Raw genomic sequence first — 23,624 nt, forward strand, 5'->3', positions numbered from 1 at the left:
TTACCTTTATTATGTACTGGTGTGTTTTTTCCAGTTGTTTGGGACACTGCACTGGGAGAAAGATTCACGATAAATGCAAGTTAGGCATAGGGCCAATGCCATAGAGTACTCTTTGTAAGACCGAACTTCGTCTGGACCTGGTGATTTATTTGCATTCAAATCCTTTAGTTGTTTCTCTATGCCCATTATGCGTTTTACTATGTCATCCATACGGGAGACAGACTGCTGGTCAAACAATGGTATGTCTATATGATTCTCCTGTGTGAAGGATTTATTGATTGTGAAATTAAAACTTTGGCTTTCATTTTGCTATCTTCAACAGTCACACCACACTGGTCAACAAGGGACTGAATGAAAGACTTAGAGCCGCTCAGCAATTTTACATATGACCAAAATTTTCTCAGGTTCTCTGCCAGATCTTTTGCTAAGGCATGATGGTGACGATAGTTGTATGCTTCACGCATAGATCTTTTCACAGACTAACAAATCTCTACTAACCTTCGCTTGTCATCATTTGTGTGCTTTGAAATGGGAGTGCAACAGCCTCTGCTTCCTCAGTATCCACCAAATTTCGTTATTAAATCATGACAGGGTTTTTCCATCCTTTATCCAATTACTAGGCACTTAATTCTCAAGCCCACAATTTACAATCTGCTTAAAATTTCCTCATAATTCCTCTGCATCCATCTTACTGGAGCTAAGTGATGCCAATTCACTATCTAAGTGAGATGTTAAAAACTGCTTATCTGCTCTATCTAGCATAAACTCTCTCCTATCCTTCCTGACTGACTTATTAACTTTCGTAATCATAGTTGCTATAATGACATCATGATCACTAATCTCCGTTTCTGTAATGACACTGTCTATAAGGTCCAGCCTATTTGTAGCTACAAGGTCTAAGACATTTCCACTGTGTGTGGGCAACTGAGCTAGCTGCTCAAGACAAATTTCAGAAAATGTGTTCAAAAGTATTTTGCATGACTGTCTGTCTGTACTCCCCACAATGAATCTTTAGACATCCCAGTCTATTACTCGGCAGTTTAAAGTTGCCTCCAACCAGTATTGCATAATTTGGGTATTTACGAGCTATTGACTGTGGACTTTCTTTGAATGACTATAAAACTGTTTCAGCAGAATTGGGTGGCTGGTGAAACCAACCATCCATTAACTTGGTTTCACCTACACCTGTTACATGCGACCAGATGACTTCACTGTCACACTCAACTTCAACCTCAGAAGAGAGAATATCTTTGTCAACTGCAATAAACACTCCCTCTCCTACGGCCTCTAATCTGTCTTTCCAATATATGTTCCGTGATTTGCTAAATATCTGAGAGCTTTCCACTTCAGGTTTCAGTCAGCTCTAGGTGCCAGTCCTAATTTAATTGCAAAAACTTTCCTGCAGGGCAATGAATTCGGGAATTCTGTTACAAATACTTTGACAGTTTACTGATAAAACTGTGACAGTTGAAGTGTCTTTATTCTGATCACCACTGTTTGACTTCCCTTGATGCATATCAACTGGCGAGTACTCATCAGAGCACCTCTAACTACTGCCTAGCTGAAAAAAACCCTCATGTGCACTTCACAAGTACTCTGCTACCAAAGTAACTGCTTCCTTTGTGTAGTGCACCCCTGACCAATCAAGGGGAGTCCTGCAAATCCCTACACGATACACAGATCTAGAAATCTGCAGCAAGACTGTCACAGACTCAATGAAGCCTTTGGTTGAGACCCTCCACTCGGCTTGAAATCAATTGACCCCAATGGGAATGATGCTACACATTGCGAGCTCTGCTTGCACCACACACGCGAGACGGCAGTTTTCACTGCCTCCGCCAGGTGCCTGTACGAAATGAGGATTGCCTTAGAACCCATGTGACAGGTGTCATCGCTGCTAATGTGAGCCACAACTTGCCGACGACTGCACCCTGCATGCATTATAGCCACAGTCAAGGCCACCTCCACATCTCGGATGAGGCCTCCCAGCAAACATACTGATCGCACATTGGCTTTCTTTCCAGCTCTGAACGCTATCTGCCTAAGCGGGTCCATAATGCGCCTAACATTGGAGCTCCCAACAACTAGCCAACCCCTCACCCCATGTGCATGCTCGGACCCTGCTGACAGAGTGGCCACCTGTCCACTCATAGGGTGAATGGGTGAGGCCAGGTGACCAGTCTCGAGATTGGCCCTCTGCCTCAAGTGACAGGAATGTGTTACCACCTGCCACACACCCTGCTGTTTAGGGCAGATCCACCGCATTGAGTGCACTAGGAGGGGCCTCAGAAGCAGATCATATGTGCAAAACAAATGACGCCTCAGGTGTCCCATGTGATGTGACGGATTCTCAGACACTGCTACACCCTGAGGTAGCAGTCTGATGGTGACTGATCGTAGCCAAGAGTACATTCAGCTGTTTGCAAACTGCACTGCAGGCAGCTCCTCCAGCGTCCACACACAGCAAGCACACTTCCTAGCCATCCTGGAAAAGCTAACTGAAGAAGTGAACTACAAAAGCGGACTATCCTAGATATGCAACCTGCTACGCTCCTGATGTGTCACCAATGGATGTTGATGTGTTTATGAGTTATGTAGCTGGCTGTTCAGTGAGCAACAATTGTACTACAGACTGAATGAATTTACACTTACAAAAACATGAGATTAAACATTGTAAACAGAGAAACACATGAAATTTAATAAAATTTAGGCAAACATGGAAAAAGATAAACACTTAACTTGCCACTCTGTAGTCATATCAGCTGAGTGCAGGAGGGATCCCATATATCTTTATTACTTTGTTTTATTCATTATACTTAGTAGTAAATATCAGTACATTCAAATAATTCATCTATCAGAATGCAAAAGTTTCAGAGTATTTGTATATATACCTTTGCTACAAGAGAATATGTTTTTGACTATTGAGACTGAATAATTAAGAGGTAGGGTGATGACAAATACGAACACTGGTTGCTGACATATATGGTGTGTGTGTGTGTGTGTGTGTGTGTGTGTGTTTTTGTGCATATAAACATGGATGAAACATTTATATCAATATCAGATGAACTGCAGAAATGACTAACTTGAGAACTGTGTACTCTGGTTTTATGAATGGATGAACCAAGAAAGCTTTTCAGTGGACACAAATCGATGGGTCATTGGTGAAACAATGCCTGTGCACGTATCAGGTTTGAACATTTTAGGAACTATTTTTTGATGTGATTAAGCCTTGAACTGTGTCACATCAATCAATGAACTGATTTTGTTTCATAGGTGCCAAGGAGTATGACACTGTACAGTGGAATATACTCTGTAAATACATCAGTACTGCATATTTCAAATTGTGCACATTCTGAAGCTGCAACCCCATGGCAACAAGGTCATGATGACAGCTGCAACAGTAAAAGAGTCTTATAATTACTTTCAAAGATGTATACCAGATATGAGGATCTTATTTTCAATGCAGGATCATCAAAAAACATCACTGCCACACTCTCGCATAATCTCAGATGTTGAATTAATCACTGTTACTAAGACACTCAAGTTCGTTCCACGTAACATGATGAGATCATGTCACCACTTGGCTGGTCAAGTGTGCGTGAGGTATGCTTACTTGTGTGAATGTATGTGTTCCTTTTCTGAAGAAGTCTGCAGTCAAAAGCAGAATGTGTAACAATCTTCTCATTGCAGCCTTCTGCAACTCTATGTGTCACCTTTACAGTGAGTAGAAATCTATCATTTTCATAATATTTTTGATATTCCATCCTTGAATTCCCATTATATTAAAGTTCTTTGAGACAGAAAAGTTTTTGTCCATTAATAAGCACGGATTTAGGAAGCATTACTCCTGTGAAACTCACTTTACCTTTTCCTCACATGATGTACTGAGAACCTTGGATGAAGGACAACAAGCAGGTTCCATATTCCTAGATGTTCAGAAAGTATCTTGCACAATGCCTCACTGCAGACTGTTGATGAAGAGTTGAACACATGGAATAGGTACCCAGATATGTGAGTGGCTCTAAGACTTCTGAAGTAAAAGAACCCAGTACACGGTCTTCAATGGCAAGTGTTCGTCACAGAGAAAGGTATCATCAGGAGTGCTTCACAGAAGTGTGATACAATGGCTCTTGTTCGCGACATACGTAAATGATCTGATGTATACGGGTGAGCAGCAATCTGCAACTTTATGTTGATGATACTGTAGTATATGGCAAAATATTATCATTGAGGGAATGTACATGGATAAGAGACGATTTAGACAGAATTTCTATTTGGTGTGACTAATGGCAGCTCGCTATAGATGTAGGAAAATCTATGTTAGTGCAGGTTGCTGCAAAAATGATTCTGTAATGTTTGCTCGACTGTTTGCGATTCACACCAGGTTGGATTACAGGCAGACATTGATGCAATTCAGAGGCATTTTGCTATATTTGTCCCCATTAGGTTTGATCAACATGCGAGTGTTATAGAGGTGTTTCATAAATTCAAATGAGAATCCCTAGAAGGAAAGAGACTCTCTCTTTATAAAACACTATTGAAAAAATTTAGAGAACTATTATCTGCAACTGACTGCACAATAATTCTATCACCGTTAATGAACATTTCATGTAGGACTGCAAAGGTAAGGTAAGAGAAATAGGGCTTGTTGGGGGTATATAAGAAATCTTTTTCTCTCACTTTGTTCACGAGTAGGAAACGAATATTTAGTAGAGGCTTGTTGGGTATGTACATACATGCAGATAATGAAATTAGGTCCCCAGCTGATTACAAGATAATTTATATTATTTAAATTTAAGTCTAACATTCCCATGTGTTATATCCCAACCAGCCAGTCTTCTTTCATTGTCCCCTCACTTCCATAACATCCTATGAAACCTTATAACATTCCCAAACCATTACACGTAATGTTTCCATCCCTGCAACCATTCCCACTGTAAAACTGGCTCCACGCACCCCACAGAACACTCTGCCTTGGGGACACCCAGTATCCGGTTGTTGAATATGCTCTACAGCATAACTCGAGGATTGTGAGTGCTTACGAAGCCATGCAAGTTTCCCTTAACTCCAGAGATGTGAACTTAGTCTCTCCAACACATCCTCACTGCCTGATACCATCCAGGACTTAAACTCTGTTGGCACAACCCTCCTTTTCTTGTCTCCTAATTCAAAATTTATTGTTTCTATTGCCTCATTTAATTATTTTCTTATTGCTTTAACTTTTTGTCTCCATTCTCTTCCCGTGCCTCTTTTTCCTCATCCTAGTTCTTAATGGCACTATTCATTTCTCTTACACTTAATCTTTACTTCTCACTCTGTCATCATCTTTGGGCTGCAGCTAGCACAATGCTTATCAATGTTTTATCTCTGACCTCCTCCTCCTCTCTCTCTCTGACACATCCCTTTTCATCTTTGTCTATCCTTGTCCTAAATACAGATGGGCCCCTTCCATCCTGCTTCTGAATGGCACGTTGTTCCTTTTTAACATTCCCAGCCTATCACTTTTTCGTCCCCGAGGAAGGAGTTCAAACACCTAGAACAGTGTCGCCCGTTTTAGTTTTAAATGCCTCTATCAGTAGTCCTATATATTTTGCCTCCTGAAGGTAAGTACTGTCCAGTGGTTCCACCTAATAATTTATGAGAATATTTCAGTAACAGTGACATCTAAGCACCCTTGACAAAAAGAACAAATACATAACCAAGAAACAAAACAAAATCAATTTGCAGACACTCACTTCTTCTCCTGATGGTACATGAACAGTTTTTGGTCCAGATTTTGACATGAATTTATTCACCAACCTAATGTTTGCAAAAGTACCACGGACCATGACTGCATCATTACCTCTTCTTGAACCATATGAGTTGAATTCACGCGGAGTTAACCTGAAATTTTGTTTAACAGTTAGCCAAAGAAAATCTGGTGAATACTTCTTATGAATAAAATACCAAAACATACAGTCTTGGGAGTCAGTTTGACATGTGAAACTATATTGGTAAAAACTTCCCATTTATATGATACACAAAGCAGTATCACTACATTACAGAATACTTACATCACTGCTGAGTGGCAACAAAGCATTCTTCACAGATATATGAGTAAACATGAGACAAATGTGGTTTTTATTCCAGAAAAAAAATTTGTTGACGCCTGTGGCAGTGTTGAATGAGTGGAGAACACATAGGAAAGAGCCAATGTCAACATTCAATGCTAGACATGTGCTACAGCCAGACAAAGAAATAGAATAATAAAATAAACAAAAAAGCAGTGTAACAGGGAGGTGGAGGAACAAAAAATGATATGGCATGTACAAATTGTTAGTGGGAATATACACCAGACTTCAAGAAAAATGAAGAACAAACACAATTGTTATCTCTGAGATCTTAGTGAGATGATTTATTACAGGTTTACAGTTAATTAAAGCTTCCCATTATTGTGGCCGGGGTCTTCAGGTGCTTTGAGGGGAGGTCTTACTTGTTCAGACTCCCTGACTTGTGTCAGACTATGGATTCCAGTTAGTGAGTGTACATGGGACTATCAATCTTAACTCCTGAAGACAACTAGGCCAGTCGCTGAAATATTTTGTGGAAAGACAGAACTGTAATCTACACCTGAAAAATAACTATGTACCGTCAAGAACACAATTAACTTTCAGGGTCTATTGTTACCAGTCTTTATAAACTGCTTATTCAGTTCTCTTTGAACACTATACAACCAGATTTACGGGAGTTCATCATTTTGCTATAAAAATTATGGGACAAAAGTGGGCTGTTACATATAGTCGAGGTGCTGGTGATCTGCTATTCTGTGTATTTGAAAATTTGTGGCTCTGTGTGCATTTAAATAATATGCTGTGCAACACAACCACTAAAAAGGTGGGGGAATATGTTTTCTACATTACATTCACACACAAATGATTTCTAGATCAAAGAGTATTTGTTACACATTACATTGTACAAAATTCGTAACAAAATAACAGTTACCCTCGTGAAGCTAAGTATCTTGCTGCTGGACTGTTTCTAGCTATGCTACCAGCTGGCGAAATGTGATCTGTAGTCACAGAATCTCCTAAATTGAGCAACACTCTTGCTTTCACAATTGACTTAATTTCCGGGAGTTCCTGGAAGGTAAACGTATAATAAGACTTCAGTACCAGCACAATTATTTTGAAATTCAATTTGAAATTGTGTACATTACTAAAACAAATTATCATCATCATCATCATCATCATCATCATCATCATTAGCATTATATTTATAGGGAAAGAAGCAGTACTGTAATACACATCACAATCATAAATATCACATCTACATTTATTTATACGTTAATGTACTGTGAAAAGTGTAACGTATCAGAAGAAACAGAAGACTAATGAACAGTTCTTTCCTCATTTAATACACATGTAGCATGTATGTCTCTCACTTCTTAAAATAACAATGGTGAAGAACTCTTAACTGAGTGGGGTTATGGGACTAAACGGTGAGGTCATCAGTCCCGCGATTCCAATGTTACTCATGGAAGAGAGGGGTTCCACTAAAAGTGGACAGATCCAGTCAGATGAGTTAAACTATAAAATAAGGAAGTTAAAACACACACAGCAGAAGCCATAAATGGGTAAACCAAATCTAAAAACTGGAAAAACAAAGGTGTAAAAGAGCGGTCTTTCCACAGGGGAGTGGTCATGGGTCCTAGACTGAGAAAACATGAAGAGAGGCCCCAACCACAACCATCCTGTCCCTGCTCCAGGATTTTTTTTTTGTGGGGTTTAAGGGCACTCAACTACTGAGGTCATTAGCGCCCAGTCACAGTTGTTAGAGTACATGGAATATAGTAAAACTCAAGGGGAGGTGGGGACACCAGAAAGTCCTGACAAAGATGCAGATAAAATAAGTAAAAAAGTTAGATGTCTTTGGACAAGCCAGTCAAAGTTATAAAATGCAGAACACGAGCAGCTGCTCGAGCGTCATCAGCTAAAATATCCGGTAAAGTAGATGGCAGGGACAGGACTACACGAGATTGACTAAAGCGGGGACATGACAATAAAACATGGCGCACTGGTAATGCTTGACCACAAGGGCACTGCGGGGCTGGGTCACCGGAGAGCAGGTAGCAGTGGCTAAACCGGCAATGCCCAATCCGCAATCTGGTCAGAAGGACCTCTTCTCGCCGAGATGGTCGGGAGGAGGTTGTCCAAGCAGTTGGGAGCGGTTTTACTGCCCAGAGCATGTTTCCTTGGAGGGATGACCAAGCATCCCACCACAACGACACAAGCCTCTTACAAACAACCCCACGAACGTCAGATGATGGGACACAATGGGGGGCTGGCCGAGGCAGGAGGACTGCAGCCTTGGCTGCAGCATCTGCAGCCTCATTCCCAAGCACTCCTACATGTCCGGGAACCCACAGAAAGCTGACAGGAGAACCATTATCAGCGAAAGAATGGAGGGACTGCTGGATCCGTTGCACCAAGGGATGGACCGGATAGGGAGCTCCAAGGCTCTGAAGAGCACTGCGGGAATCAGAGCAGAGTACATATGACGAATGGTGGTGGTGGTGGGCATACTGGACGGCCTGATGGAGAGCAAAAAGCTCGGCCGTAAAGCTGGAACATTGGTCGAGGAGCCGGTATTTAAAGGTGGCGGCCCCGACGACAAAGGCACAGCCGACACCATCGTCAGTTTTGGAGCAATCGGTGTAAATAAAGGTGTGACCGGCAAGTCGAGCACGAAGTTCGACAAACCGTGAGCAATACACTGCAGCCGGAGTACCCTCCTTCGGGAGTGAGCTGAGGTCGAGATAAATATGAACCGGAGCCTGGAGCCAAGGTGGTGTCGGGCTCTCACCCTCTCTGAATGTGGTAGGGAGGGCAAAATCCAATTGTCGAAGCAGGCGACGGAAGCGGACTCCAGGGGGCAGCAGGGCAGACACATACAACCCGTACTGACGGTCGAGAGAATCGGCGAAGAAGGACTGATAAGAGGGGTGGTCGGGCATTGACAACAGCCGGCAGGCATACCGACACAGCAGTACGTCGCGCCGGTAGGTCAATGGTAATTCGGCAGCTTCAGCATAAAGACTCTCGACAGGACTAGTGTAGAAGGCTCCGGTCGCAAGACGTAACCCCCGATGGTGGATGGAGTTGAGACGGCGTAAGACGGATGGCCCAGCGGACGAGTAGACGAAGCTCCCATAATCCAGCTTCGATCGGACTATGGACCGATACAAGCGAAGCAGGACAGTGCGATCCGCTCCCCAAGATGAACCGCTAAGAACTCTGAGGACATTAAGGGAACGTGTACAACGGGCTGCCAAATAAGAGACATGCATAGACCAACAAAGTTTCCTGTCCAATGTGAGCCCTAGAAACTTAATTGTTTCTACGAATGGGAGAACAATGGGACCGAGATGTAAGGATGGCGGAAGGAATGCTTTATATCGCCAAAAGTTGATACAAACCGTCTTCTCTTCAGAGAACCGGAAGCCATTTGTCACACTCCATGAGTAGAGGCTGTCTAGACAACGCTGAAGGCAGCGCTTCAGGAGGCATGTTCTCTGGGCACTGCAGTAGATCGCTAAGTCATCGACAAAGAGAGAGCCTGAGACATTAGGTGGAATGCAATCCATAATTGGATTGATCGCGATGGCAAAAAGGGCTACGCTCAAGACGGAGCCCTGAGGCACTCCGTTCTCCTGGAGGAAGACGTCAGACAATACGGAACCCACACGTACCCTAAACTTTCGATCCATTAAAAAGGAATCAATAAAAAGGGGCAGGCGACCGCGTAGGCCCCACCTGTGCATAGTGTGGAGGATACCTCCTCTCCAACAGGTATCGTAAGCCTTCTCCAAATCGAAGAACACGGCTACCGTTTGGCGCCTTCGCAAAAAGTTGTTCATGATGAATGTCGACAAGGTCACAAGGTGGTCAACAGCGGAGCAGCGGCGATGAAAGCCGCATTGGACATTGGTAAGTAGCCGTCGAGATTCAAGAATCCAGACTAACCGAGCATTAACCATGCGCTCCATCACCTTACAGACACAGCTTGTAAGAGAAATGGGGCGGTAACTAGAAGGAAGGTGTCTATCCTTCCCGGGTTTGGGTATAGGAACAACGACGGCATCACGCCAATGCATGGGGACCTGACCTTCGGTCCAGATGCAATTGTAGGTACGAAGAAGGAAGCTTTTGCCCGCCGGAGAAAGGTGTACCTGCATCTGAACGTGAATGGCATCTGGCCCCGGAGCAGAGGACCGGGACAATGCAAGCACATGTTCGAGTTCCCGCAAAGTAAAGGGGGCATTATAAGTTTCCAGATTCAGCGAGTGGAAGGAAGGTCACCGAGCCTCTTCTGCCTCTTTCCTGGGAAGGAAGGCAGGGTGGTAAAGGGCGGAGCTTGAAACCTCCGCGAAAAACCGGCCGAAGGCGTTGGAGACAGCCACAAGATCAACAAGGACCTCATTACCTGAGGTCAGGCCAGGTACCGAGGAGTGGGCCTTAATGCCCGACAGCCCTCGCAGGCCACCCCAAATGACAGAAGAGGGAGTAAAACTGTTAAAGGAGCTGGTGAAAGAGGCCCAACAAGCTTTTTTGCTGTCTTTGATGACTCTACGGCACTGCGCCCGGAGTCGTTTGTATCCAATACAATTCGCCAACGTAGGATGGTGGCGAAAGGTGCGTAAAGCATGTCATCGAGCACGGATAGCGTCTCTACAAGCCTCATTCCACCAGGGAACGGAAATGCGACGTGAAGAGGTAGTATGAGGAATGGAACGTTCAGCAGCATTGACGATAACAGCCATGAGGTATTCGACCTGACTGTCACAACTGAGAAAATCGTGTTCCGGAAAGGTCGCCAGGGAGGAGTAAAGTCCCCAGTCAGCTTTCGGTATGTTCCAGCTCGAAGGACGTGGGGATGGGGTGTGGTGCAGGAGACGAACGACACAGGGGAAGTGGTCGCTCGAATAGGTGTCAGAAAGGACATACCACTCAAACCGACTGGCAAGAGTGGTAGAACAGATCGAGAGGTCCAAGTGAGAGTAGGTATGAGTAGAGTCCGAGAGGAAAGTCGGGGCGCCAGTATTGAGGCAGACAAGATTGAGATGGTTGAAGACATCCGCCAAGAGTGAGCCTCTTTGACACGATGCAGGAGAGCCCCAAAGGGGATGATGGGCATTGAAGTCGCCAAACAATAAAAACGGTGGAGGAAGCTGAACAATCAGGTGCATCATGTCAGCCCGACTAACAGCAGATGACGATGGAGTGTAGATGGTACAAACTGAAAAAGTAAAAGCAGAAAGAGTAATACGGACAGCTATTGCTTGGAGTGGGATGGTCAATGGGATGGGATGGTAATAGACATCGTCCCGAACGAGCAACATGACCCCACCATGAGCTGGGATACCGTCCACAGGGGTGAGGTCATACCGCTCCGAGGTATAGTGGGTAAAGGCAATACGGTCAGTTGGGCGCAACTTGGTTTCCTGGAGACCAAGGACGAGCGGACAGTGCAGGCGGAGGAGCAGTTGTAATTCCTCCCGATTAGATCGAATACCTCTTATGTTCCAATGTAACAAGGCCATCGCTAGTCAAAAAAGAGGGGGAACGAGACGGGAGAAGAGCTGGTCAATTCAACGGCCGCCGAGGGCCAGGATTCGAGGGAACAACGCTACAACCGGCGGGAGGCGGATCCTGTTCCATCGAGTCGTCACCAGCTGCGGCCGCTGTCCTGGGTAGTGTAGGAGGGGCAGCATCATTTGCCGACGAGAGGCCAGCTGAGCGCCTGGCAGCAGAGCATCCCATCGAAACTGAGGACGGCCGGGAGCAGCGACTCACGGATGGAGTGTCAGACGAAACGCACCGGGGTGGAGAGGGAGATAGAGACTTCTTCTTGGAGGCCTTCTGGGAAGTCCGAGGAGGCACAGGGATGGTGGGCTGGACACGAAGAAGGTCCTCACGCGCGGGGTCCGTTTTGGAACGCCGGACCTCGGAAGCTGGGGTCCGGAACGTTTCCCCCGATGGACACCTGAGAAGGAGGAGGGGGGGGGGGGGTAGGAGGAAGGGTGGCCCCTGGGGCAGAGGGGGCGGGGGCCACGGGGGAGGAGGATTTGGAAGGGAGGGATTTGGAAGGCGGAGGCAGAGACCCCGGATGGGGGGAGGAGGCGGAGGGGGGACAGGATAGGGGTGAGGATACCGTGGAAGGTGTGGACACGACTGAGGCAAACGAAGTGGTCAACGTCACAGGATGGAGGCGGTCATACTTCTTCCTGGCCTCAGAATAAGAGAGACGATCCAAAGTTTTGAGTTCTTGAATCTTCTTCTCCTTCTGATACGCGGGGCAGTCTGAGGATCTAGGCGAGTGGATGCCAGGACAATTGACGCACCGAGGTGGTGGGGTTCATGTATGTTCCTCATGAAGAGGACGTCCACAATCGCCACAAAGGGGCTCAGCCTCACACCGTGACGACATGTGCCCAAAGCGCAAACACCGAAAACAGCGCATAGGAGGCGGGACGTAAGGTCGCACGTCGCACCAGTAGCACATCACCTTTACCTTCTCCGGGAGAACGTCTCCCTCAAAGGCGAGGATAAAGGCCCCGGTGTCGATGCGACGGTCTTTGGGGCTGCGCTGGACTCGCCGGACGAAATGCACGCCTCGGCGCTCCAGGTTGGCCCTGAGCTCCTCATCAGATTGCAGCAGGAGGTCCCGATGAAAAATAAACCCCTGCGTCCTATTCAGTGCCAGATGCGGGACAATGGACACTGGGATGTCCCCTAGTCGGTCGCACGCCTGGAGCAGCGCCGACTGTGTGGCGGAGGTGGTCTTTATAAGAACGGACCCCGAACGCATTTTACTGAGAGCCTCGATTTCCCCGAAGATGTCCTCGATATGCTGAACAAAGAACATGGGCTTGGAGGTGGCGAACGTCCCCCCCATCGGTTCGGGAACAGACCAAATTGCGGGGGAAGTACTTCGCCCCAAGCCGGCGGGCCTGTCCTTCCTCCCAGGGAGTGGCCAAGGGGGAAAGGGCAGGAGAACCAGAACCAGAGACAGTACCTTTCCTTTTAAAAGACTCAGCCGCAGAGTGACCTGATACATGTTGACGTTTCATCTGCGAAACGTCCGCCCCGATACCACCCACTCCAACCAGGGGCTCTCCCCACGGGCGCCACGTAGCCTCAGCAAGGGCCACCTGGCAGGATGACTGTTGCCGGGAGTCCTGATGCCCCAAGGAGACGGGCATCTACTCCTTGGCCGACGTGGGGAGGGTGCAGCTCAGGTATCGGCAGTACGATCCCTGTGTTGTCAGGGGGCTACAACCTAGAGGGTACATGACGACCCCACCACAACGGGCTGGCTACCGTGCTGGATTTCTGGTGCCATGGAAAGTCCATCATGATCGTAGGTGCAGATGGGGACGCACTATGGGCGTAACTTGTACAACCCATCAGGCGTTTAGGCCCAATTTGAGGAATAGTGGGTATGGTTACAACACCGTTACAATGCTGAGTGCCAAGGTGTTAGTGCACTGAGGACCAGTGGTACACCACGTAAGGCGTCCTTCCCCAAAAGGCTCGTACTTCTGTAGAATTTTGAAAAATGGAGGTCAAACCCCAAGGGGGACCATCACATGGAAGGCCGAAACGGTTGAAACTCCTTTCAGTCGCCTCTTACGACAGGCAGGAATACCTCGGGCCTATTCTTACCCCGGACCCGCAGGGGAGCTGCTCCGGGAGTAAAGCAAAACCTTGTATGACAATAAAATGGTACTTTCACAGAGGAAACTGAGGACCAGTTCAACCATCAGTGAATCATCTGCCAATATTAAAATAAAGGAAACTTGAAGACTATACTTAGTAGGGACAAAAGAAGGGGATATTCCACAAATGTATAAGATACTGTCAGTTTGGCTCCACAACCACACTGTAGAGGTGGTTTTTTATGCAAGAGGAAATAATGGGTGAGCCTGGTATATTTAATGCACAGACAGCATAAGATAGTGGACTCCTTGATTGTGTGAGGTTTATTACTGACAACAGTAGCGCACCAGATCTCGTTCCATTTTTGGACAAAAAGAGATTTGACCTGGATCCACATATCTGCAGCTGGAATCGTGAAAGGGAATGGGTGTGTAAGTATCTGCTTCTATAGCCAAATGGTCAGCCAGTTCATTCCCTGGGATGCCCACATGACTTGGCACCCAGAGAAAGACAACTGAGCAGGCAGCACAGCCAAGGGCTGCGAGATCATGGATAGCAGAGACCAAAGGGCGACAAGAGTAGCATCTGTCGAGCCTGCAGGCTGTTCATTGAGTCAGTACATATTTAAACACTGTGGAGGGAAGCCTGAGTAACAAAATGGAGGGCTCTGTCAATTGCCAGCAGCTCTGCTGTGAACACACTACATGATCCCGGCAGTAAATGGTGTTCCAGTCCAGCAGGAGACATGAAAGCGTATCCCACCTTATCTATCACCTTAAAAGCATCAGTGTAGAAGTGGTAGCACCTTGGAACTCTGCAAGAATGGAATGTACAAGACACCAGAGGACCATAGGGGTTACAGAGACATTAGGACCCTCCAATAGGTAAGTCCTAATCTGTGGTCTAGGCACCATCCAAGAGGGGTGTGCGAGGAAATACATGAGGCGCATTCCAGTGAGTGGAGATGGAGATCCCGACAGAGGGAAGTGAGATGCATTCCAATGGGCAATCCTACTCATGGGTGATTATCAGGAGGGCGACATTCCTCGTTTGCAAACAGGGCAGGGTACATGGGATGGTCAGGGAGTTGGCGAATGGCGATTATTTAAGAAACTAGGAGTTGGCTCCATTGTATTTGTAGCGAGGGAATCCTCGCTTCTGCAAGGAGACTGCCACCAGGACTAGTGCGAAAGGCATCAATAGCCAGATGCACCTCACAATGTATTTTCAGAGTGGATCGAGCCAATGAGCCATAAACCTGATGAGCCATAAACCTGACCACCATAATCTAGTCTGGACAAGACCAGAGCACAGTAAAGATGGAGAAGAGCACCATGATCTGCACACCAAGATGCGTGCGCCAGGAGGCAGAGAGCATTAAGCTTCCTCATGCATTTAGTCTTCAGGTGAAGAATATGGGGCAGCCATGTCAGCTTGTTTTTAATTTATTTTATTTTTACCTTCAAATCAATCTTCAAAATCTTATATGCAAGGACTGAAACACTTTTGTGTACTCACTGATGTGTTCATAAATATCTAAATTCAAGAATTTTGGAGAGAAAATACTGTCCAAATTTCCTCCTTGAAACTGACTTAATTCCAGATAATTCAAGCCTTGCTTTCTAAAAAAAAAAAAAAAAAAAAAAAAAAAAAATTCACAATTTTTGCAACTTTATCCATGGTGCACCTAAACATCTGTTAAACTTTTGCACAAAGCTGTTCTTCTACAGCCAGGAATTATATCTTCCCCAACTATGGTACATTTCAAATAAATAACATCCAACAGTTCGTCGGTAACAGTGAAATCTTCTTCAGCACCCCTTACGGAAACTGCAAGTTGAGCTATGCTGTGATTGTCGGTGCTCTCATCAAGGGCAATCAAGTACTCTACAAAGTTACGACATTTATTGTGCAACTGCTCCTTCAATTCTGCATCAATTTCTTGTGTTCTTCAAGAAATTGTATGTTCAAACAACCTTAACGCCTCACATTGGGCCACTACAGATGGGCAAATTATTTCTGAACACTCTACAAAACACTCTTTTACAAACTGACCATCTGTAAAAGTGCTTTCTGAAGTGCAGTCCAGCTCAGATGTCTGCAGGACAGCAATAGCAATAATCAACTTTAAAATCTTACCACACAAAACAGTCTCATAATTTAGTTTAACAACAATATCTAAAGAGAAATAGTGCAAGTTTCAGTAGATATGGGTACAATTACAAAATGGTAGATTTTAATTTTTATTTTAGAATGAAATAAGGCTTACCTCTTCAGATTGTGACAATTCTGATTTTAATTTAGTAATCTGTTTGCTTCTGTCTGATCCAACAATCCCTTGCATGTTGAGAAGTTTTTATTTTTATAGTGACAGCGATGCTTTGATATTTAAGGTAGAATGGCACATTAAGCACAGTGCCGCCTTCCCATCAGACTTTACAAACAAATACAAATCTTTCCGCAGAGCATTAAAAAATGGCACACCTAAATCCTAACCATTTCTGCTCATACTGAACACTCACAGGGCAGATTAATAGGGTCCCATCTGATCTGATTCCGAATGGGTACTTCAGCGCACAACGACAACGAGAGAGCAAGCACTATGTGTGTGTCCCACATGTGCTGCTACTGCCACTACATGGGAGGAAAGAGGTGAGGGGAGGGAGGGTAAAAGCACTAGGTGCTCGAGTTGGCGTGGCCTGCTTTATTATGGTAACCTAAATTCACAGTAGTGTATGTACATATGCAAACTCTATCTTGTTTTTCTTTTCTTCTTGAAATCATTCACAACAAATGCCACTTATATACGACCATTTTACAAATTTAAGTTACATGATGTAAAACCAAATTAGACACTAAGCAAAGAATTATTTTTATATTCCACTGTCACGGTTAACTTCTTCAGAACTAACTGATGTGTGTGTTAAAACTGTTACATGGTAATGGCATTTGTGAATTTTTTGAAGAATGTTGTGATGAGTAAACACAAAAATAAAAAGTTTTAAAACTAAAAAGTAAACATTATGCTTCAGTCTTAACCAGACAACTTACACTTTAACCAAAATTCTCAAAGGATGCTGATGCCTTCCTTTAGAATAATAAAACATACACTGCAAATGTAGTGTTTCACACTAAAAATGAGTGATGTAACTTCAGTAGCATATCTAAGAGAAGGTTATAAGGCTTTATAGACAACTGAGGAAGTCTCAAATAAAAGTAATCAGCTACGAACCTCTAAATTGACATCACTTAGCATGTAAATATATTTATTTATGATTTAAGTGCAATCATCCTTTTGCTGATATTTTTATTAAATATATATATTACAAACCAGATGAAACAGCAAGCAGATAACAAATGAATCCAAAGAAAAATTTTAATATTTGTGCCACATAAAATTATATATTATCCCGAAATCATTAGGAGTGCTGACCAAGACATTGAGAATTTATTCTGAGAAACTAATGCAGAATGTATACACAGTGAAACAACAAAACAGTGTTTTTCTTTTGCGTAAAAACTTTTTAGATGGTCAGAAACCTAGCAAAACTTTCAGAAATAATGGCTGTTAATTTGTATCTTTACACATAGACATTGTTGGTACCCTGCTAAAATAAAACACAACATATGTCAATAATTCACAAATTGAACTTATTCTTACCTTAGTCATGCTTTCAAAAAATGGAGGGTGTTTAATGTAGGTTGAGTTACCATCCCATGGATACAAAATTCCTTCTGGTGCAACAAGAGACACCCAATTTGGACTCCCGTTTTCGATTTTTTCGTAAACTTCTCGGAACATAGCAGGAATAACAAATTTTTGTTCAACTGCTTGTATCTCTTTTCTCAGTGGCCATATGTCATTTAAATACACTGGTTCCCCATCAGCATTTGTTCCTGAAAAAATAAAGTTAGGGTGTCAGGCAGAGGAACAAACTGTTAGATGAACATTTTTGAAGTAATATTTACATATGAATGTTCAGCAATATACACTGCTCATTCACCACTACCTACGTTCGACATCAATGTGCAATAGCCACTCACAGGTAGCTGGTGGCAGCATTACCAATGAAGTATATATAAAGTGAGTCGGTGGTGGGAGAGTGGCAAGAGAAACAATGCTTGTAAAGCAGAAACGGAGCAATTTATCTCATGTCCAAAGCAGCATGACCAACAGATTTTGTGCCAAGGCTGGAAGCATTTCCAAAATGGCTAAATTAGTAAACTGCTTGTGTGCTATCATGCTCAAAGTACATCATGCTTGGCAAAATGGTGCTATATGAAACTTGGATTGAGGTAACTGCGGTGCACCACAGGCCATAGGTGACAGGGGTGAATGATGGTTGCGGAGATGTATACAGGCGAATAGACGTGCACCTGTTGAGCAACTTACTGTCCAATGAACTAAAGTGCTACCAACAGTGTCACCTCAATGACAGTCCAGCTAACACTGCTGCATATGGGACTCCACAGCACATGCCGTTCATACAGTCATGTTGACTGCTGTTCATGGGCAACAAAGGCTGGAATGTGCTTGCTAATACTTCATTTTGATGTCCACAGAGTAGCGATGAGTGGCCTTTTGAGATGAATTGCGTTTTATGCTCCATCCAACAGACAGCTGTTGGCATGTGTGGTGTGAAACATTTGGAAGAAAACACTGTGCAACAACGTTATGGTCTGGGGAATGTTTTGTAACATTCCCTGGATGATCTTGTTATTCTGGAAGCCACAATGGATCAATAAAAGCATACATCTATCCTTGGGGATCATGTCCACCACTACATGCAGTTTTCATCGGCACGATGGCACCTACCAGCAGGGCAATGTAATGTGTCACACAGCTCGCAGGGGATGTGTGTGGTTCGAAGAGCATCAGGATGAGTTCCTCATATTCTCTTGGCCACCAAACTCTGATTTTAAACCAAATCAACTATCTGTGGGATCACCTCAGTCAGTCTGTTCATGCCATGAATCCTCAACCAAGAAACCTATTACAGAGGGCCACGGCACAGGAGTCGGCATGGCTCCACATCCTTTTTGGTACTTTCCAGAATCTCACTGACTCTTCCTCCATGTCTCACAGTGGTTCACACTGCAAAAGATGGTTATTCAGGATTTTGGATTACGATTATATTAATGTGACTGGTCATATTATTGTGTTGCTAAAAGCAATAATTATGATGGCAGAAAACAATAATCTATGTAACTTTTCTGTTTCTATTCATGCTACAATGCTTATAAAATGTAATTACACAATATACATACAGAATTCCTGACTATGTAGTGAAGTATTCATCACTACACCTAATCTTTATTAAGATCTGTACACACCATTGCCAATACTTTCATCTTGCTTGAGCCATAATAGACTCTTCAGTATACCATAGCGTATATTTTATAACAGCCCTGAACACATTGTTCTTTATCAACATTTGGAATGTCTGCTGGCATATGCAACATTTGCTTGATTTTTTAAAAAATATCTTATGCTCTAACTCGTACTGAAGGCTACCAAGACGAACAGTGTTAGCAAATTTTTGTCGACACAAAGGAACAATACGAATGCTGACATTCACTGGAGTATCAAAATTTACAAGCAACACATTTCTTTCTTGATATTCACAATTTATTATTTTAATCCTATAAAAGTTTCTGTAATTTCCAATCTTCTTCAAAGTATCTTATCTTTTTTTATTTTTGAAATCCATGTTACTGGGTTACTGCTGCTTTCTTTTACCACAAATAATGGAACTTTTATTTTGCTAATTAGTGCCACTCATTCTGTACAAATGCAAATGATTGTCTGGTTATCAGTACATCCATCCAGCACCAATAAATTACTTCCCTACACTCCTGTCACCTGCAGTTACAACACAAGCAGATATGAATAGTGCCTGGACTGCTATCATGTGTCAACACTGACATGATGAATGTTTCTCCCAAATTCCTTCCTAACTCTTCCAAAGTTTTGGTTAGCAGCCTAGCAAACCTACTTAAAAAATCTTGCAGCTATGCTATAAACTAAGTTTGACGCAACTACAGTTCAGCTACATGGGCTGACCTATAAAACAAGTATGCTTGCATATTTACAGCTACTGCCAAACTGAACAAACAGTAAGTTCGATCACCCATTTGCAGAGCATGTGGTGGGCTTAAGCTGAATGAGTACTTCACAATCTCTATGATGGGCAATCCTGTACTTATCATTAGGACAAAGACATACAAATTGAGTCCATTATTAACTCAATACCACAGTACCCAAAATATTTTGCAGTGGAACAGTGAATGGGACACACTAAACAAGGTCAGTTTTCTTCACTGAGACAGCACAATCAATGTTGAATGTAAGGAATATCCCCTCTATGATTACAGACTGATCGAACACACAATAATCCCCATATATGAATGTGAATGTCTGATGATGGTGTGCTCTGAAATCAGCATTGGCAGACACAAAGACCTCCAAGACACACAGAATGTTTGACTGTTCGAAAGACATAAGTATGTGATGATCCACCTTACTGTTTGGCCCGACATTGATGTTGTTGAATTCTTACATATTACGATGACAATGTTTGTCGCCAAAGAACATAGATGACAGCATGGGAGAAGGTGATGGTAATGCTGCTATTCTACAGAAAGTGAGCTCACTGCACTTTAACCTGTTAAACGTATTTGGAATTCACTTTGGTTTTAATTTTATCCTGTGAATTAGCTAATCTATTTGCATAACACATACTGTTTTCCTTCCTAATAATATTTTTAAGCACCTTACTATACTGTTTGTAATGGGCTATTGTAGCTCAATTGTGACAACTTCTAACATTTTGGTATAATTCTCACTTTGTTCCACGACATCCTTATCCCATTACTCAGTCACCCATGGTGCCAATTACTGATAGTGCCCTGTTTAGAACATTCTAATGGAAAGCAACTTCCAAATAGTGTGAGAAATGTGTTAAGGAAACATTATATTTGTCATCTATGTTATTGGCACTATAAATATCCTACCACTCTTGTTCCTTAACGAGGGTTTAAAAAAAAAAAAAAAAAAAAACTCTATTGCCTTTGGATTACCTTTTCTACACAGTTTGTAATTAGATATATCACTTGCTTGAGTACAAAAACCTTTTACAGTTAAAATTTGAGCATCATGGTCTGAAACGCCATTCACCCCACCCTTTTACTAAGAGAATGCCCATCTGGTAACGAAGAATGAATAAAAATACTGCCTATGGTTATGCTACTGTTCCCTTCCACCCTCATCGGAAAAGACAGTTTGCATCAGATCATATGAGCTTAGGAGATCTTCTGACATCTTTTTTCTTGCACAATCACATACAAAGTTAATATTTAAGTCACCATATATACCTATAGTTTGGACAAGAAGAGAATAGAAGCTTTCGAAATGTGGTGCTACAGAAGAATGCTGAAGATTAGATGGGTAGATCACATAACTAATGAGGAGGTACTGTATAGGATTGGGGAGAAGAGGAGTTTGTGGTACAACTGGACCAGAAGAAGGGATCGGTTGGTAGGACATGTTCTGAGGCATCAAGGGATCAACAATTTAGTATTGGAGGGCAGCGTGGAGGGTAAAAATCGTAGGGGGAGACCAAGAGATGAATACACTAAGCAGATTCAGAAGGATGTAGGTTGCAGTAGGTACTGGGAGATGAAGAAGCTTGTACAGGATAGAGTAGCATGGAGAGCTGCATCAAACCAGTCTCAGGACTGAAAACCACAACAACAACAACAACAACAACATATACCTAACTTTTGGAACTTCCTATAAAGTGAACCAAGAACCCTCTCTAGCTTGAGCAGAAATGCTATGGAGTCAGAATTAGCGGATCTATAAATAACAACAATTAGAAGTTAGTTTTACTATATTCAACTGCCCCTCCACAACATTCAAATACCTGTTCAGTGCAATGCCGTGATATATCTCTAGACTCAAATGGAATACTGCTTTTTTATGTACATGGCCGCTCCCCCACTCCGCAAAGAACTCATTGGAAAGCAGCCAGCTAATCTGTATCCTGATAAAGGAAGCCTCTGAATTGTCAAATTATTTAAGTGGTGCTTTGATGCACCAATAATATCTAGTCAACATCTATAAGCAGTTCACTAACTTTATACCCCACATATTTTGATGAAATATGCTAATTCCTTCACTACTTGGATACCTGACTTCCTCTGAAGGAGATTCCTTTGTTAGAGTGTCTTCCTTCAAGCAGGGACACCTATCAGCTGACTTCTATATAAAAAAGGTGCAGTTCTAACACCATCTACTACAGAAATTTTTCCACTAGTGATCCCACCACCACCCACTACACTGTCACCTATAAGCTTTGCCAGCCTCCCATTCCCATACCTACTGAGGTGCAGGCCATGCCTAGAGAAACCTGATTGATTGATAGACTCAACTGGCACCACTACAATGTGAGCCATGCCCTCCACCATAAGGGCTCTCTCCAACCCAATGTCAACACGACTAACAGCACCATTATGATGAGGCCGATCATGACGCTGAAAAAGTTGCACGAAATGCACATAAGTGCAAAGAGTTTGAGTAGCTATCCTTACAAGGCCACCACCTGCATCATATTCCCCACTCCTATCAAGAATATTCCCAGCTCCATCCACAATCACTACCCGACCCTCTTTCATAAAATTACATAACTCCCCTAGATTAACAGTCATCTGAGCCAACCTTGCAGTAAGCTTCACAATGCTGGTGACATGGTACTCACTCCCCAACACTTCTTATATGGTGTTGGGTGTTGAGCAGTATGTAGCACCACACCTCCACAACTATCACCTCAAGTAATGATGAGTGTTAATAGAGAGACAATTCTGGCTGATTGTCATTTCGATATGAAATCTGACCATCACCTCAAAAGTGTCTCTGTCTCTTTCCCAGCATTCATCCTGTTGTATGCAGTCAGTGGTTTTTGTGATTTGGCAAATTAATTTTAATTTAACTTTGTGGGTGAATGACCTTCCTGCTACCATAGTTATCAGTCAACCAGGGAGAGGGAAATTGTATGCATCATGTGAATTGTGTAAACTTTATTGTGTGTGTTATGTTTTAACAGTTTAGGTACCTTATTTTCAAGACAGATATTGGGGACCAGCCCATCATTTGCCTAAATGAGCATTAAAAAAAACCATCTGAGAACCACACTCAATCTGGCTAGTGTACAAGACCAATAGCAGTTAATATGGCACACAAATCTGATATGTGTCTGGCTCACCATCCTCTCTCTTCAGCATGTTACATTAAACTGCAGTCCACAGCCAAATATTCACATTTTGAATGAAATGAAGTGCACTGGCTGTAAAACAGTTTTATTCAAAGTCACAAACGGTTTTGCAAACGCTGAAGGCAAGCCCTTAGGCGGTCTGCACTTTTGTGACTGAAATAATTGAAGTTTCACATATTACCATAAAAGCTGGTTTCTTGCTCTTGGAAAGGATAGAGTCCAGCCATGATTCTACATTCCAACTGTTGTTTATCGTTTTACAATTATTTCAAGAGTCACGTGTATGTAAGAGAAGGAAACAAGTATCATTATTATCTACATCTACATGATTACTCTGCAAGTCACAATTGAGGGCTTTGGAGAGGATTCATCAAACCAGCTTTAAGCTACTTCTCTTCTGTTCCACTCCCGAACAATGCAAGGGAAAAACGAACACTCCCCTATGTAGGTGGGCACCTACAAAATATTATCATACTCCAATGAGAAAGTTGGTGATTGAAATCTCATGAGAACATCTTACCGCAGTGAAAAACACCTTTGTTTTCATGACTGCCACCCCAATTTGTGTATCATATCCCTTGTTTCGTAATAATACAAAACGAGCTGCCCTTCTTTCAACTTTGTTGATGTCCCCCATCAATCTTATCTGATGCGG

The 23,624-nt window shown here is 43.3% G+C and overlaps 1 protein-coding gene across 1 annotated transcript in view; it reads right to left on the minus strand.

The window, feature by feature from the left end:
* The window catches only part of LOC126260962 (cytoplasmic aconitate hydratase-like), a 322,737-nt gene that overhangs the window by 52,785 nt on the left and 246,328 nt on the right, over positions 1–23,624 (minus strand). Inside the window, exons 13-15 of the mRNA XM_049958487.1 lie at positions 17,359–17,594; positions 6,982–7,118; positions 5,736–5,883 (exon numbers count right to left, since the gene is read on the minus strand). Coding sequence (XP_049814444.1) covers positions 5,736–5,883; positions 6,982–7,118; positions 17,359–17,594 — 521 coding nt within the window. The remainder of the gene's footprint in view (positions 1–5,735; positions 5,884–6,981; positions 7,119–17,358; positions 17,595–23,624) is intronic.

The sequence above is a fragment of the Schistocerca nitens genome, chromosome 5 (assembly GCF_023898315.1).
Source record: "Schistocerca nitens isolate TAMUIC-IGC-003100 chromosome 5, iqSchNite1.1, whole genome shotgun sequence".
Classification (NCBI taxonomy): domain Eukaryota; kingdom Metazoa; phylum Arthropoda; class Insecta; order Orthoptera; family Acrididae; genus Schistocerca; species Schistocerca nitens.